This window comes from Lontra canadensis, unplaced genomic scaffold (genome assembly GCF_010015895.1).
Source record: "Lontra canadensis isolate GAN:19392208 unplaced genomic scaffold, GSC_riverotter_1.0 scaffold16, whole genome shotgun sequence".
Classification (NCBI taxonomy): Eukaryota; Metazoa; Chordata; class Mammalia; order Carnivora; family Mustelidae; genus Lontra; species Lontra canadensis.
The window spans coordinates 8,926,067-8,941,703 of record NW_022631010.1 but is presented as its reverse complement, the minus strand read 5'-3'; the positions used below and the strand labels follow the sequence as shown (position 1 = coordinate 8,941,703).

At 52.1% G+C, this 15,637-nt stretch overlaps 1 protein-coding gene across 1 annotated transcript; it reads left to right on the top strand.

Annotated features, from left to right (window-relative positions):
- The first annotated feature begins 3,588 nt into the window (after positions 1-3,588).
- Positions 3,589-13,657, top strand: LRRN4 (leucine rich repeat neuronal 4). The gene is made up of 5 exons (XM_032859158.1): positions 3,589-3,710; positions 4,729-5,389; positions 6,539-6,743; positions 10,460-10,597; positions 12,166-13,657. Exons 2-5 carry the CDS (start codon positions 4,738-4,740, stop codon positions 13,403-13,405), a joined length of 2,235 nt encoding a protein of 744 aa, XP_032715049.1. The 5' UTR covers positions 3,589-3,710; positions 4,729-4,737; the 3' UTR covers positions 13,406-13,657.
- The last annotated feature ends 1,980 nt before the right edge of the window (positions 13,658-15,637 follow it).

Below are 15,637 nucleotides of genomic sequence, written 5' to 3'. Positions count from 1 at the left end.
CCAGACAAGTTGTAAAGGCACTTTAAGGCCAAGAATCCACATGTCTGATTTTGAACTAAGTCCAGAAAACAAGTGTGGCCAAGTGTATAATTAATTGGGGCTCTTTTCTTTTTTTCCCCCTGCAGGCTTTGGTTTCACTAACACTCTGACCTTGTGATCTACTTCCATGAGATCTTTCCTCCCCAAATCCGTAAGAGTGTGGGGAATCTGGGTTGGAAAAATCTTTATGACTCCGTTCTCTCTCTCCACCCCCATCCCACCCACCAGACCCCTTGTCCACCCTCACCTGAGCTCTTTTGATGCTGGGATGCTGGGAGGCCTGGGAATTCAGTGTTTACCGTTTGGAGTCCTGTCCCATCCTCTCCTGGTGACTGGGGAGGACACTGTGACTCGCTGAGTAGTCTTCTTACGCATTTGTGCAATGTTTCTCACAAGCGCCAGGTTCAGTCCTGGGCACCAGGGCTGCTGAGAACAACAACGTGGCTCAAGTCTCAGGAAGTTTAATGCCTATATTAAGGAGAAGACTTGCCAACCCACCTGATGGCAGTTAGCCTGAGTCACCTGGGAGAGGCCCACCAAGGGAGAGCCTGCCCGGGCAAAATCATGAAGGGTGCTATTGCTGATGTTGTCGATGCCCACTCCTATCAGATTTGTTCAACTCGTGCTCAGGACAAACCAGGAGTGTCAGGGACTTAAAGCCACAGGAAGAACCCTTGAGCCAACAAGAAGCAGAAGCTAGTGAGTAAATAGCCCCAATTTCTCACCACTTCCTCCTGCGGGGTGCTTCCCCTCACGTCTCTCAGGGCTTCCCAGTGGGATTGACTGTGCTGCTCATTAACACAGCTGCAGTGCCTTCCCTTCCCTGTCTCACTTCCTGCTCCCCTCCATGATCCTCCGGGTGACCTCCCAAATAAACTACCTGCCCCCAGGTCCTTATCTCAAGGTCAACTCATTTCTCTTTCTTTTTGGAAGATTTTATTTATTTATTTGAGAGAAAGAGAGAGGGAGCCATCACTGAGGGAGAGGGAGAAGCAGACAGCCCTCGGAACAGAGCCCCTACATGGGGCTCAATCCTAGGACCCTGCGATCATGACCTGAGCCAAAGGCAAACACTCAACTGACTGAGCCACCCAGGTGCCCCTCAAGGTCAACTCTCAAGAGAACCCACAGTAGATATGGAAGGGTAAGCTTAAATGGGGAGTCAGGTGGTCAAGGCGGAGAGCATCTCGGCAGAGGGAGCCACCTGGGTAAAGTGATGGAGGACAGGACATGGCGTGGCATTTGGCGTGGCATGGCAAACTTGTTGGTCCCAGGACTTTGTTGTGGGACCTTAGCATCCTTGTCTGTGGGGTGATGAACTCTTCAGTCATCTTTTCCTAACCTCCCAGAGGTGCTAGAAGAGAAGGGGTTGAAGGAGAAGGCCGGGGCATCCTGAGAGGTACCCAGAGGCCCTGGCCAGATGTCTGCCTCTGTCCTGGGCCCTCGGGGGTGCAAGAAGCTGGTTCTGTTTCTTCTGAAAATGAGCTGCTCACCTATGAAAAGGAATTTCCCAGCTGTCCTGGCTTCTTGCATGATTTGGGGCTATCTAAATATTTGGAAAATGTTCTCTTGTGCTTACAGGGCATATTACATGGTCAAATGCTGAGGCCTATGGAAGGCAATATAAAGCAGTGGTTAAGCCAGACAGACTAGCTAGTTGCATGCTCCAGAACCTAGGCAGCACCTGTGAACCTCAGTTTCCTTATCTGTACCATGGGAATAATAGTACATGCATATGGCACTAGGCTCTCACTATAGTAGATGCCGGATTTTTTTTTTTTTTTTTTTTAGATGCCGGATTTTTAAAAGATGGCTGTGGTGACAAGCTGTGGTACCCACTGGGGCAAAGCCAACTGGCCACCTGGGCAAGATCAGGAAGCAAACTCTGCCATGAAGAGCCTGCCACCAACCTCCCCGGTTCAAAATCCCAACTGGGCAGCCCACCAAGGGTGTGTTTGCTTGGGTTGGCTATGACAAGAGCAAACCAGATGGCCAAGCTCAGACATCAAGTCATCCTGCCCAGGCCGGGCCTTTGTCACCATGGGTGAGCTAGCCAGCAAGCCGCAGGGAGAAGATGTTGGCTCAGAAGGCCTGGGGTTCTGGGCAAGTAGAGGGAAATGACCTTAGTGGGGTTCCTCAGCCCCCCTGCCCCACTGGTGTGCAGAGGAAGACCCAGCATTGCTCCCTGGGATCCTCTTTTATAGGCTTATGGGGGGGGGCAGCTTCCTTTCTCTTCAGGGTCTCTGTTTCATTCAGTTTGACCCCTCTCATCTCTGATCTGAGAGCCTTGCCTGTGCTCCCCAAACCCCTCCTGGCCTAGAGGGTTGACCTGGCTGGTTTAACTGAGAGAAGGTTGGCAGGGAGGGGCTCTGGGGCCTGGACCCTGGACTTGCATTGCCTCAGACAGGGTTGTGTAGAACAGGCCTCTCCCCTCCCCCACCTAGGGCAGATGAAGGAATGCTTCTGAGCAGCAAGACCCGGGCTGGCACTTAGGCTGATATTTTGAGGCTTTCAGTAGAGAAATCCTCAAAGGAGATCCCAGGGGACTTGCAATTATCCAATTAACACAACATGCCAGTTTCCAAGGTGTCCTGGAGTTCCTCAGGGCTTCTCAGATAAGGACTGACAGGAGGAAAGATCCATGAAGTTCTGGTCCTTGTCTGTGTACACAAGGCTGGGGATGATTAACCGGCTGGGGCGGGGGGGAAGGTGCAAGGAGGGAGGTCAGAAAAAGAGATGGGGGATGGAGCTCAAAGGCTCTCAGACAAAATGACCAGTCTTGGATCTCTGGGGGAGGAGGGCTCTGTCTGCACTAAACAAAGCATATTTAACATCAGCACTGCTTTGGGTAGACCTGGGTAGCCTGGGAGACCTCTTGGTAGCCAGTATCAATTGCCCCAGCCATGCGCAGGGCAGCAACCTTCTTTCTGCATTTCTGCCATCTTTATTTCTCTTCACAAGATAAACAGAGAAACGCACACCCACGCTGTCACCAAACTGGGGCCCAGAGAAACCAATCTAATGATTCCTGGGAACGCCTGATCTGGTTTAGTTGTGGGATTTCTCTGCCTTTAGAGTCCATGGTTCTTGGTCCCACTGCTTTGAAGAATGAAGAGGTCGACCAGATGACGTGTAGTGGGCAGCAAAGCTTACCCAGCGATAGTACAAAGCTCCCGGAGAGGGAGGGGTGGCCCCAGTGGAGTTTCCCCTTGGGGTTTCTAAGTTGAGGGGTTTTCATCAGCTGTGTTAGGGCAGGAAGATCAGATTCCTCTCCCTCACTGCACCCCTTAGCACCGTCTCCTTGGCCAGGGAGAGCTGCCTCCCTCCCTTTGTCAGGCTCTGGAAAGGCAGTGTAGGGAACAGTAAAGATGGGGGAGGGCAGGAAGGAAGTGCCAGGCCTAGAAAGGGGCAGGCCCAGGCCCAGCGCAGGGGAGGAGGGAAACAGGCCTTGAAAAGTGTTGGCTAAGAACCACAGTCTTGGTGGGGAAGGAGGAGCTGCAGGGACTGGAGTATCTCAGGCCCTCTCAGTGGGTGGGGCCTGGAGCAGGGGTACCTGGGAAACAGAATTCCTCTGGAATTCGGAGCAGAGCTGCTGTCTAAGTCACGGACCTCTGGAATATATAAGATAGAGGACTGCAAAGGGGTGCCACATTCCAAAAGGACAGCTTAGGGTGAGTATGACATATTGCCAGACGCATGGACTCCTGGCCCCAGTTTCCAGGATCCTTCTCATTGCCTGGACCCCCAGCTAGCAAGAGAGGCCCCTCCCTGGGTGGCTGCTCAGAAACCTGGAGGTCGGGAGAGACAGTGGTAAAGGATACACACCTGCAGAGATGGGGCCATGTGAAAGGGTTTTTGATCTACCCCTACCTGATCTCCCAACTGTCCTAAGAAATTCTGAGGACTCTAGAAACTCCACACCCAGAAGGCTTCACCCACCCCTCCAGGGCAAGGCTGAGCTCAGGGGCTCTGGCTTTTGTTGCTATGACCGTTGAGTCCAGGTTTCCAAGCCTCCCAGCTTTCTGGGGGCTCTTTTCCTCCCAAAAGGGAACTCGGAGTACCATCTCAAGTACCATCTGAAGAGAAAGTTCTGCCCTCAGAACTCATTTTAAACCATGACCTGCAAACCAGGTCAAACGCAAATCCGACTCACCTGTGGCTGGCCCGTTCGTTCTAAGGGGAAAAACTGAGGCAACAGTTTTGTTGGAATTGACAGAATCTTCCGTAAGTCCCATGTTCCTGTTCCGGCAGAGCTTCTCCTGACTGAGGTCTTTCACCGGCTCATTATTAATAGACGTTTCTGGAGCAGCATCTGTGCACCTGGGGCAAGTTTACGGCAGTAAAGAACACAGTCTCTTCCCTCCAGAAGCTCATGCAATGGGGACAAGGGAGGAGGTTACTTGGAAGTTCGGGCCCGAGGGGACAGACGTAGGAGGCCTCTGCAAGAAGTCACTCGGGGATGCTAACCCACAAGTGAATTAGAGGGAAAGACATCTGGGAGAGGGAAAGGCATCTGGGAGCGGGAAGGGCACGAGGTGCCACAGGTACACCCCCTCATCCCTGTCCCGTCCTTCAAGGAACAGCCAGCCCTTGTGCTTCGCCGCAGAGCGGGAGGGTAGAGCGCCACGTCTGCCCCTTCGTTCCGGGTTTCTGCGCATTGAAGGGACTGTCCCGCTGTTCTCTCCGCAGCCACGCACCATGTGGTGGGTCCTGCTGCCCCTGCCGCTGCTGCTGCCCACGGCGCTGCACCTCTGCTGGGCAGGGCCTCCCCAGGAGAGGGGCCCTCTTTTCCGGCTGACTCGGCAGGACTCCCGGGAAAGCGGGACCGCCAACGCCACGGTCTCGCCCTGCGAGGGGCTGCCCGCCGCGGGAGCGTCGACCTTGACCCTGGCGAACCGCAGCCTGGAGCGCCTGCCCAACTGCCTGCAGCCCGCGCTGCGCAGCCTAGACGCCAGCCACAACCTGCTGCGCGCCCTGAGCGCGGCAGAGCTCGGCGCCCTGCCGCGGCTGCAGGCTCTGACGCTGCGCCACAACCGCATCGCCGCGCTGCGCTGGGGCCCCGGCGGGCCGGCGGCGCTGCACACGCTGGACCTCAGCTACAACCGGCTGGCCACGCTGCCGCCGTGCGCGGAGCCCGCGCTGCCCGGCCTCCGCTCGCTGGCGCTCACCGGGAACCCGCTGCAGGCGCTGCAGCCCGGGGCCTTCGCCTGCCTCCCGGCGCTGCGCCTCCTCAACCTCTCCGGCACCGCGCTGGACCGCGACCCGGGGGCGGGCATCGCCGACGGGGCCTTCGCGGGAGCGGGCGGCGCGCTCGAGGTCCTGGACCTCAGCGGCACGTTCCTGGAGCGCGGTGAGTCCGGGCGGCGCCGGGAGTTCGGAACCGGGCTGGGCGGGCGCTCCCAGTGCTGGGCCATGAGCTTCCTCCGGGGTGGGGGCTGGGGCGGCGACCAGGGCACCGAGCTCCCCGTGTGGCTCAGAAAGGGCCCCACCTCGGTTTGCAGAGCCCAACAGCCCGGTTCGAAGGGCACAGGGTGGTTAACTTCTGGAGGCCCGAGAGGTGGGGACTGTTAGTAGGGATCTCCGCTTTCCTTAGGAGGGAACCAAGGCGCGGACAGGGGAATGAGAGCGGCCCGCGGTTTAAGTGGTGACTCCAATCTGAGCCCGGGCGGGCATTCGGGCCCAGAGCCCAGCCTTAGCCACTCTGTTTACTGCTACCTAGCGGAGCTGACAAACGCTTGTAGAATGGGGAAGTGGGATCGCTTCGAGGCTGAGTAATGAATGAAGGTAGCACCAAACACGCAGTTAACCTGAGCATGAATTCGTTGATCTTTCTACTTGGTTTGGCTCAAGTGGTTTCTGTGAACGTTGAATCTTCAAACAAGACACATGCACTTGGCATGTTTCGACTGATTCACTAGGGTGGTTTTATTTAAAAACAACAACAGCAACAACACTATATATGCCTATTCTACCGTGGACAGAAAAAAAGAGCGAGAACGGAAAACAGGGAAAGTAGCACATTCTCCATTTGTTAGGGGAGCCACAAAATTAGGTTTCGGCCTTGATCTCCTCTCCCCCTCCCTTACCCCTCTCAAAATCATCCCCACTTCTGGTAGCCATCAGAGTGAAATCTGGGGTATTTCCCTGTGAAGTTTAACAAGAGGATGGGCAACAGCGGCCTTGGAGACAGTTTCCTGGGTTCAAGTCCTCACGCCATCTCTCCCCAGCTGTGTGGCCCTGGGCCTGTCCTCCTCCTCTCTGACTTTAGCTACCCCAGGGCTGGAAGGCAGGCAGGCAGGCAGGCAGCCTAGTGAGTCTCTGAGGGCTCTTCCAACTGAAATGGTCTATGCTTCTGAGATTCCCAAAGCTGTTAATTGTCCATGCTCATTAATGACCTTTATGACTCTCCTCCTCCGTCTCCTTCTTTCCTTAATGCTGTGCTGGCCTCACGGGTTTGTGCCTTCCTGGGTAGTGGGCAGTTTACCCCTCTGTATTTCAGTTCGGTCAGGGTGGATCAGCGACCTGCCGAAGCTCACATCTCTCTACTTGAGGAAGATGCCCAGGCTGCGGATCCTGGAGGCGGCTGTTTTCAAGATGACTCCCAACCTGCAGCAGCTGGATTGTCAAGACTCGTCTGCCCTGACTTCTGTCCACACACAGCTCTTCCAAGACACTCCTCGCCTACAGGTCCTTCTATTCCAGAAGTAAGTGTTTTCTTTCTTCTTCTTCTTTTTTTTAAATATTTTATTTATTTATTTGACAGACGGAGGTCACAAGTAGGCAGAGAGGCAGGCAGAGAGAGAGGAGGAAGCAGGCTCCCTGCTGAGCAGAGAGCCCCATGCAGGGCTTGATCCCAGGACCCTGATATCACGACTTGGTCCAAAAGCAGAGGCTTACCCCACTGAGCCACCCAGGCGCCTCCCCAGAAGTGTTTTCTAAGACACATGTGGATCCCGTAACTGATTTCTGCCCATTACACTAAATTGAACACATGTAACCATTTATAGCGCTAACCAGAACTTCATTTCTCTCCCTCTTCTCCTTTGCATCCTCCCTGGATTTCTCTTCTTCTTCCTCCTTTGGGTGATGTCTTGATCGGGTACCAGATAGTCCATTGGCCTAATAAACATGCAACTCAGTCTTGTCCAGAGTAAGAGTAAAACTCCAAACTCTCATGCGTGTCGAGTCTCCTTTAAGCCCAAGCTGAGAAATTGCTGTGGGAGGAGGGCAGGAGGCATCAGGGTCTTCTGTTACTGGATCCACCTGCTTCCCCCCACCCACCTGCAGGGGTTTATGCAGTTCAGCCCTTCCGAGGTTTGAATGGGTCTAGGGAGGAAATGTGAGAGGACAGAATGGTCCTACTTGCAGTTGGGACCCAGGGTCTGTCCCTTCAGGCCTGGCTGTCCAAAGTGTCACTGCACTCACCCTCCTGACCTGACTTCTGCAGGAAGGGCAGCATACCTTTAAAGGTGAGCCCAGGGGCGCCTGGGTGGCTCAGTGGGTTAGAGCCTCTGCCTCGGCTCAGGTCATGATCCCAGGGTCCTGGGATCGAGCCCCGAGTAGGGCTGTCTGCTCAGCAGGGAGCCTGCTTCCCTTCCTCTCTCTCTGCCTGCCTCTCTGCCTACTTGTGATCTCTGTCTGTCAAATAAATAAATAAAATCTTAAAAAAAAAAAAAGAAGGTGAGCCCAGACCACCTCCTTTCCTGGGGGCCCACATCTGGACCCCTGAAGCAACTTTGCCCCTCATCACTTTCAAAGTAGCCAATTTTCTCTTTTCTCTGCTAGCACCAGCCATAACCCGAGTATTCACTTTGGGGTTTGGCGTGGGAACAAAGGAAACAGAACACGCAGAGCACTTAGCTCAGTGCCTGACATATTACGGTACTTGCTGTACCATTCGTGAAGATGATACGGTGCTGGTAAAGAAGGTGATGGGGATGATGGCCATGACAGTGATGGTGGTGACGGTGATGTTGTTGGTAATGATGGTGAATTGAGGACAGTGAGGGTAATCGTGATGATGATGGTGGTGGTAGTGCTGTTGGTGAGAGGGTTATTAGCCTCTCGGGCTCCGACTCCTCTTCTGAGCCTCAGACTCATATGGAAGGTATCAGATGTGGAACCACGCTGCCCCGGCTCAAATCCTGACCCCATCCCTGGTCACACACCCCGCCTCCACGGACCCCAGGGTAAGAACACTTACCATCCAGTCACCACATTCAGCCAAGAGGTCTGTCTAAATCATAATCTGATTGAGTCTCCTGCCAAATGAAAACCTTGCAGTGCCTTCTGTGGCCGAAGGAGAAGGTTTAATCCCTCTGGCTCATCTTAGGCTCCCTCACCCCCACTGTAACACTTGTGTTCCAGCCAGGGGGTGGGGAAGGAGCCAGCCACTTGCTTTCTTGGTGCTCTCAAGTGTCTCCATCTGCCCTGCTGGACCCTCTCCCCACTTTTAGCCTGGCCTACTCTCTGCTCTCCTTAGCTCACCCACAGCCTTCCCTGGGGGGCCTGTGTTAAATAGTCATATTGGGTGCCCTGGCATGGCCACCGCCCACCAGTGAGGGGATGGCCACCTTCCTGGCTGTTCTGCCCACCCAGTGTGCCCAGAGCCTTCCACAGTCCCCTCTGACATGCAGGAGGGAGGGGCAATAGTTCAGCAAAGAAGTGAAAAGAGGGGGCACCTGAGTGGCTCAGCTGGTTAAGCATCAGATGCCTTCAACTCAGATCATGATCCCAGCATCCTGGGATTGAGCCCCATGTTGGGCTCTCTGCTCAGCGGGGAGTCTGCTTCTCCCACTCCCTGCTGCTCCTCCTAATTGTTCTCTCTCTCTGTGCCAAATAAATAAAATCTTAAAAGGGTGGGCACCTGGGTGGCTCAGTGGGTTAAAGCCTCTGCCTTCTGCTTAGGTCATGATTCCAGGATCCTAGGATCGAGTCCCACGTCGGGCTCTCTGCTCAGCAGGGAGCCTGCTTCCCGCCCCCCCACCCCGCCCTGCCTGCCTCTGCCTACTTGTGATCTCTGTCAAATAAATAAATAAATAAAATCTTAAAAAAAAAATCAAAAATAGGTTATTTAGGAGAGCAAATGAACCTTCGTTCACACTAGGGCTCTGTAAGTTACAATGCGACCCACAGCAGGATGTGAGCCAGGCCCTCCCGTCCCTCCATGTAGGTGGTGATTCAAATTGATTTCATCGCATGCAAGCTGCCCTGGTGGCAGAAAGGGCTGCCGGATAAGGAAAGGATTCATTTTCCTTATCTGTAGAATGAACAGAATATCATTCTCTCACTGATTTGTCATAATGATGTCACTGAGATAATGACTGTAAAGCCCTGGGGAACCTTACCTGCTCAAAAAGATGACAATCCTTTTCCCCTCTCCCCCTTCAGGCAAAATGAAAAATATTTCCTTGGGATGCTGAAGTGCTAAGTGATCTCTGATTCTAAGATTTCCACTCTGGCTCTGTGAAATTGGCTGAAAGCAAGCATGCATATATGTATATATTCATATATGTGCTTTACGTTTCCATGTGGACATACCCCTTGCAATGTGACTTGGCAGCTCCTCCCATCAAGAACTGGAGTCTATCCTCCACCTCTTGAAGCTGCACTTGGCCATGTGACTTGCTTAGGCGAGTGGGACATTAGCAAAAGTGACCCGAGCAGATGCTTGAAAGCAGTTGAGGATTGGAGCTTTTCCCTTCCTGGGAAGCCCACCTGGAAGCCCTCCTCCCTCACCCCCCTCTACCACCCTGTGCACTAGGCTGGGCTAGCCTCCTAAATGATGAGTATATGGAGGGAGACCCCAGCAAACCTAGTTGAGGCTCCATATATGTGAGGCTATCCTAGATCTTCCAGCCCCAGCTGAGCTGGCTTGGACCACAAGAACCACAGAACCAGGAGAAAGAACAGATAATTGTTGTTTTAAGCTACTAAGTTTTGGGGAAATTTCTTCTCAGCAAGAGCTTGATACACTCCAGCAAGGCATCTTTCAAAGGACTAGTGTTGAGTACCATCAGCAATAGCTTAACTGCAATAGCCCATATTCCAGAGTGTTCTCATTAAGAGTTTCTGCCATTTCTTGTGACTGGTCTATAATAACAATATCTTACTTTCGGGTAGAGATGTACACTTATAAACGGTTTCATTGTCATAGACTCTTGGCGATATAACACATGGGCAGGGGAATACTGTCTCCATTTGATAGGAGGGGTGAGCGTGACTGAGTTGGTTGGTATCTCCGCTTTACAGATGACAAAAAAAAAAAAAAAAAAAAGTAGTCCAAGGTCATTTAAGAGTTTGGTCCAAAGTAGTATCCTCTAAGCCCTAACAGAATGGTTTTGCAGTGACACCACCATGGCTCTCTGGCAATAGTTTTGACTAGGTTTTTAAAGCCTGACTTGATTTTGTTATGTTTCAGCTGCAACTTGAGTTCTTTCCCTCCGTGGAGCCTTCGTTCCTCCCAAGTCCTGTCCATCAGCCTCTTTGGCAACCCCCTCATTTGCAGCTGTGAATTGTCCTGGCTCCTCAGGGATGCAAAGAGGACTGTCCTAAGCAGGTAACACATTTCCAAAGCAGATGACTAAGAGGTGAGCCGAAATTCTCACAGCTTATGGCTTGCCCTTCTTGAGCAGGTTGGCAGAGTGGCAGGGAGAACATGGAGGGACAGACAGGATGGTTTTAATGGATCAAGACAGGAGGTGGGGCCTCTCATCTCCACTCGCATCTCATTGGCCAGATGTCGGTCACAGGCCACACCTACTACAGGGGAGGCTGGGTAATGTAGTCTAGGTTTGTGCCCAGTAGCGGGGGAAAATGGGCTAAGTCAACAGCTAGATTGTCTCTGCTGAAACAGGCTTATCTGTGTTCCATTTTACTGATGGGTGGGTTGGCGCCCAAAGAGATGAAGTGCTTGCTTGGGTTCATGCAGCTGTTGGGTGGAGGAGGCAGGATCTATCTGCCTCCAAAATGGTGCTCTTAACTACTGGGCCCCACTAGTGAGTCCCCAAGATGCAGCCTGGTCCCCTGAATCATTCAGCCCAAGGCCAATGGGCTTAACAGAGCTCTTGTGGGACAGGGAAAAAGAAGTCCTTCAAGGACTTCCCATTGACTGTTGGCTAGAAGAGCTGTTTTTGCCATGGGGAGCCATGCTCAGGCTGGCTACCAGAAAACACTCAAACCAGCTCCACCAGCCCCTCTAGCACACTTTAGAGGAGACACCTCCCTCCATCCTGTGCTTTTTTTTTTTTTTATGTCCCACCCAAACCCAGCTGTGAAGTGGGGATCAGTCAACCCCCCCACCCCCTCATGTTATCTCCAAAGATAAGGACCCAGGCCCTTTGCAGGGAAGGGTCTCATTACAGTATTAATGAAGAGACTGAGAATGTAGCCTCTGCACACCACTTACTACTGTTGATTTTGGCTGCATTACTGAACCTCTCTGTGCTTCTGTTCCGCATCGTAAAATCGGGAGAATAGTGGCTACCTCATAAGGCTATAAAGATTCAATTAGTTGATACAGTAAAATGCTAACAGTAGTTACTGGCATATGGCAAGAACTCAGAAAATGTTAGCTGGTATGAGTATTATTACTAGTACTCAGCCCGGAAGTAGATAGGTGACAACAAAATGGCAGACTACACTTGGAGAATTAGAACTACCATTCACAAACCTGCCCTGGGTTTAGGTTCTGCCATTTGCTATCTTGGGCAATTAGTTCCTTTTTTTTTTTTTTAAGATTTTATTTATTTATTTGACAGACAGAGATCACAAATAGGCAGAGAGGCAGGCAGGGGGTTGGGGGGAGCAGGCTCCCCGCTGAGCAAAGAGCCCAACATGGGGCTTGATCCCATGACCCTGAGATCATGACCTGAGCCAAAGGCAGAGGCTTAACCCACTGAGCCACCCAGGCATCCCAGTTAGTTGCTTTTGCTGAGCTTCTGTTTCTTTCTCTGCCCAATGGAAATGATGAGGGAAGCCTACTCCACTGGTTGCCCTAGGGGTCAGGGAAGTGAAGGATGGAGAGTGTGTGGCCGGTGGGACCTAGCAGACATGTTTGGGTTTGATGAGAGGGATTGTCTGCACTGAGGACTCAAACACCTTCTAACTGGTTGGTCTCCCCTCTAGGGCAGAAGACACTGTGTGTGTACCGGCTTCAGGATCCCGAGACACCTTCTCAGCCCCTCTTTCGCTGTCCCAGCTGCCCACTGTGTGCCATCTAGACCAAAGCACCACCCTCAATTCCAGCTCGCCCCAGGCTGTTCCCTTCACCCACCAACCATCTACGCAGGGTCTCACCACCCCATGGAGCACAGCCCCCTCCACTAGATCTGTGGAAGCTGGACAGAGTGTCACCAAGCCCCCCTCCTTCCCCGCAGATTCCGCCACACAAACCGCATGGTCCCACAGTGGCATCAAGGTGGGGACTGCTCGCTCCATGGCCATCCCTACAGCAGATTCTAGCACCTCCAGTGCTCTGCGCAGGGCTGCAAGCACAGCTGGGGCAGAGCACCAAGAGCACGCTGACATTCTGGTCCATGTGCCTCACATGTCAGCTGCTTCCACCCCCTCGGCTGGCAAACACCCTGGGCCCTTCCCTACCCCCTGGAGCCAGTTGCAGACGCCCCAGCCAGACTACAGGGCACAGGCCACTCTGCAGGAGCCTCACCCGAGTCCTTCTGAGGGTGCGATTCCAGTCTTGCTGTTGGACGACTCCAGTGAGGAGGAGGAAGAGGGGCAGAAGGAGGAGGTGGGAGCGCCTCCCCAGGATGTCCCCTGTGATTACCACCCCTGCAAGCACCTGCAGACCCCATGCGCAGAGCTGCAAAGGCGCTCGCGGTGTCGATGCCCCGGGCTCAGCGGGGAGGACACCCTCCCGGACCCCCCCAGGCTGCAGGCAGTGACCGAGACCACCGACACGTCGGCCCTCGTGCGCTGGTGCGCCCCCAACTCGGTGGTGCACGGCTACCAGATCCACTACTCTCCTGAGGGCTGGGCGGAAAACCAATCCGTGACAGTGGTGGCGGACATCTATGCCACCGCCCGGCAGCACCCCCTGTATGGGCTCTCACCGGGCACCATGTACCGCGTGTGCGTCCTGGCCGCCAACCGCGCGGGCCTGAGCCAGCCTGTCCAGGCCTCGGGCTGGACGCGGGCGTGCGCCGCCTTCACCACCAAGCCCAGCTTTGTGCTGGTCTTCGCGGGGCTGTGCGCCGCCTGCGGCCTCCTGCTCGTCACCACCCTGCTGCTGGCCGCATGTCTGTGCCACCGCAGCAGAACGGCACGCCCGCAGCGCTACGACACGCACCTGGTGGCCTACAAAAACCCAGCCTTCGACTACCCGCTGAAGCTCCAGACACTCAATTAGCTCTGCACCCCCTCCTCCACCGGAGCTTAAGAACTAGCCGCCCGTGTTTAGAAAAGAAGAGACAGAGGGTCAAAGAGGACCCTGTCAGCTCAGAATGCCTCTGTGAATCTCTGTGAAGCCAGCACTCTTGCGGCACAAAGGGAACTTGCCATGCGGTTTCTCTGTCCGGGGAACCACTGCTTTCCCTGCCGCCTTCTCTGTGCCCGGAAACGTTACAGTTCACACCAGACCGCTCCCGTTGCCACGGCGCAGCCTTGTGTGTTGTGTTTTCCAGCAGCCCGTGCCCCTCGGTGTCCCGTCGAATAGATTGGGTGTGTAAGTAGGAAGAGATAAAAAAGAGATAAAAGAGTTCACACAATTCGGTCTCTTGCCATTCGGGAAGTGACATCCTCAAGTCCTTTCAGGGACGTTCCCTCAGGTCAAGCTTCTGGCTAAAGCAGGTGGTATTCAAGGAATCAACTCCTGTGGATTCTTAATCTGAGAACTGGGGTAAGGGAGAACTACTGGTTATGTTTCCTGAGGCTGCCTGGGGTTTACTGCGTCTCTTGGCAAAAAAAATGTGCTTTTAGCTTTGTAGTTAAAACTGCAGTCTTCTGGGAACCTCTGTGAAACACAAGGACAAGCTGTCCTTTTTAAAGTCATTGTCTACTGGACTTCTCCATAGTGTAAGTGGTCAAAGAAACTGTGAACTCCTTTTCTTAAGAAAGACGGATAGGATCACTTCCGGGATTTGGTCTTTTAAGAGATGAACAAAAAAGAACGTCAAGGCTCTAGCTAGAAGCCAAAGCATTTGCTCTCCATTGCATCAAACAGTGCCTTCATGATTTGTATGAGTGTGGGCAACACCTTTCAACACCCCTTTTCACTTGTATACCAATGTTAAAAAAGCGTTTTTTATAAAATTACAATGTGTGTCATTACTTCTGGATTTTAATTTTCTAAGTATTTATTTCACTTTTCTGTGACTACTGGAACAATTACCACAAACTAGGTGGGTTAAAACAACAGAAATCTGTTCTTAGGGTTCAGGCCAGAAAACCACAACCAAGGTGTCAGCAGGAGTGGTTTCTTCTGGAGACTCAGAACTGTTCCATGCCTATTCTGGTTGCTAGCTGTCCTGGGTGCTCCTTGGTTTGCAAATAAATCCAATCGATGCCTTCATTATCTTATGGCATTCTCTGCGTCCAAATTTCCCTCTTTAAGAAAATATTTCTCCCCCCATCTTTACAGAGCTATACCTGACATATAACTTTGTGTAAGTTCATGGTGTGCAACCCGATTTGATACACGTATATATTGGGAAATGATTATAAAAAGGTTCCTTTCACTTCACATGGGTACCTTTTTGTGTGTGGTAAGAACTTTGAAGACCTACTTTCTAAGCAACTTTCAGGTATACATTATTAACTATAATCATTGTGCTGTCTTCTGGGGATCATTATCATTTCCAGAACTTACTCATAACTGGAAGTTTGTACCCTTTTACCACATTCACCCATTGTCTCCCACCCGTATGAACCACCAATCTACTGCTGTTTCTAGGAGTTGGGTTTTTTAAGATTCCACATACAAGTGGAATCATACAGAATTTGTCCTACTCTGCCTTATCTCACTTTGGTATAATGCCCTCAAGTTCCATCTACGTTGTTACAAATGGCAGGGTTTCCATTTTTATGGCTGGATAATAAACATCACTCTCTGTCTCTATTTATACCACATTTTATCCATTCATCCATTGACACTTGGGTTCCTTCCATGTCTTGGCTATTGTAAATAATGCTGCGGTGAACACAGAGTGCATATCTTCAAGATGATTTCATTTCCTTCCAGGATATACCCAGAAGTCAAACTTCTCTTTTTAAAATTATTTTTATTAACATATAATGTATTATGTGCCCCAGGGGTACAGGTCTGTGAATCATCAGGCTTAAACATTTCACGGCACTCACCATAGCACATAACTTCCAAACTTCTGTCTTCTAATAAGGACAACAGGCATTAGATTATGGCCTACACAAATCCAGTAGGACTTCATCCTAACATGATTACATCTGCAAAGATCCCATTTCTAAGTAAGGTCATATTCACAAGTACCAGGGCTTAGAACTTGAACATTATCTTTTGGGGAGACACAATTCAATCCCAAACAGCATTTATTTCTGTTAAAGAAAAAAAAAAAAAAATCAAGTTTGGGCACCTGGGTGGCTCAGTGGGTAAAGTGTCTGCCTTTGG

Excerpts from the sequence above, each read along its gene's own strand:
- LRRN4 (XM_032859158.1), top strand. The coding sequence starts at position 4,738 with ATGTGGTGGGTCCTGCTGCCCCTGCCGCTGCTGCTGCCCACGGCGCTG. Across the intron at positions 5,390-6,538 it reads CGGCACGTTCCTGGAGCGCG|TTCGGTCAGGGTGGATCAGC; the intron begins GTGAGTCCGGGC and ends TCTGTATTTCAG. Across the intron at positions 6,744-10,459 it reads CAGGTCCTTCTATTCCAGAA|CTGCAACTTGAGTTCTTTCC; the intron begins GTAAGTGTTTTC and ends GTTATGTTTCAG.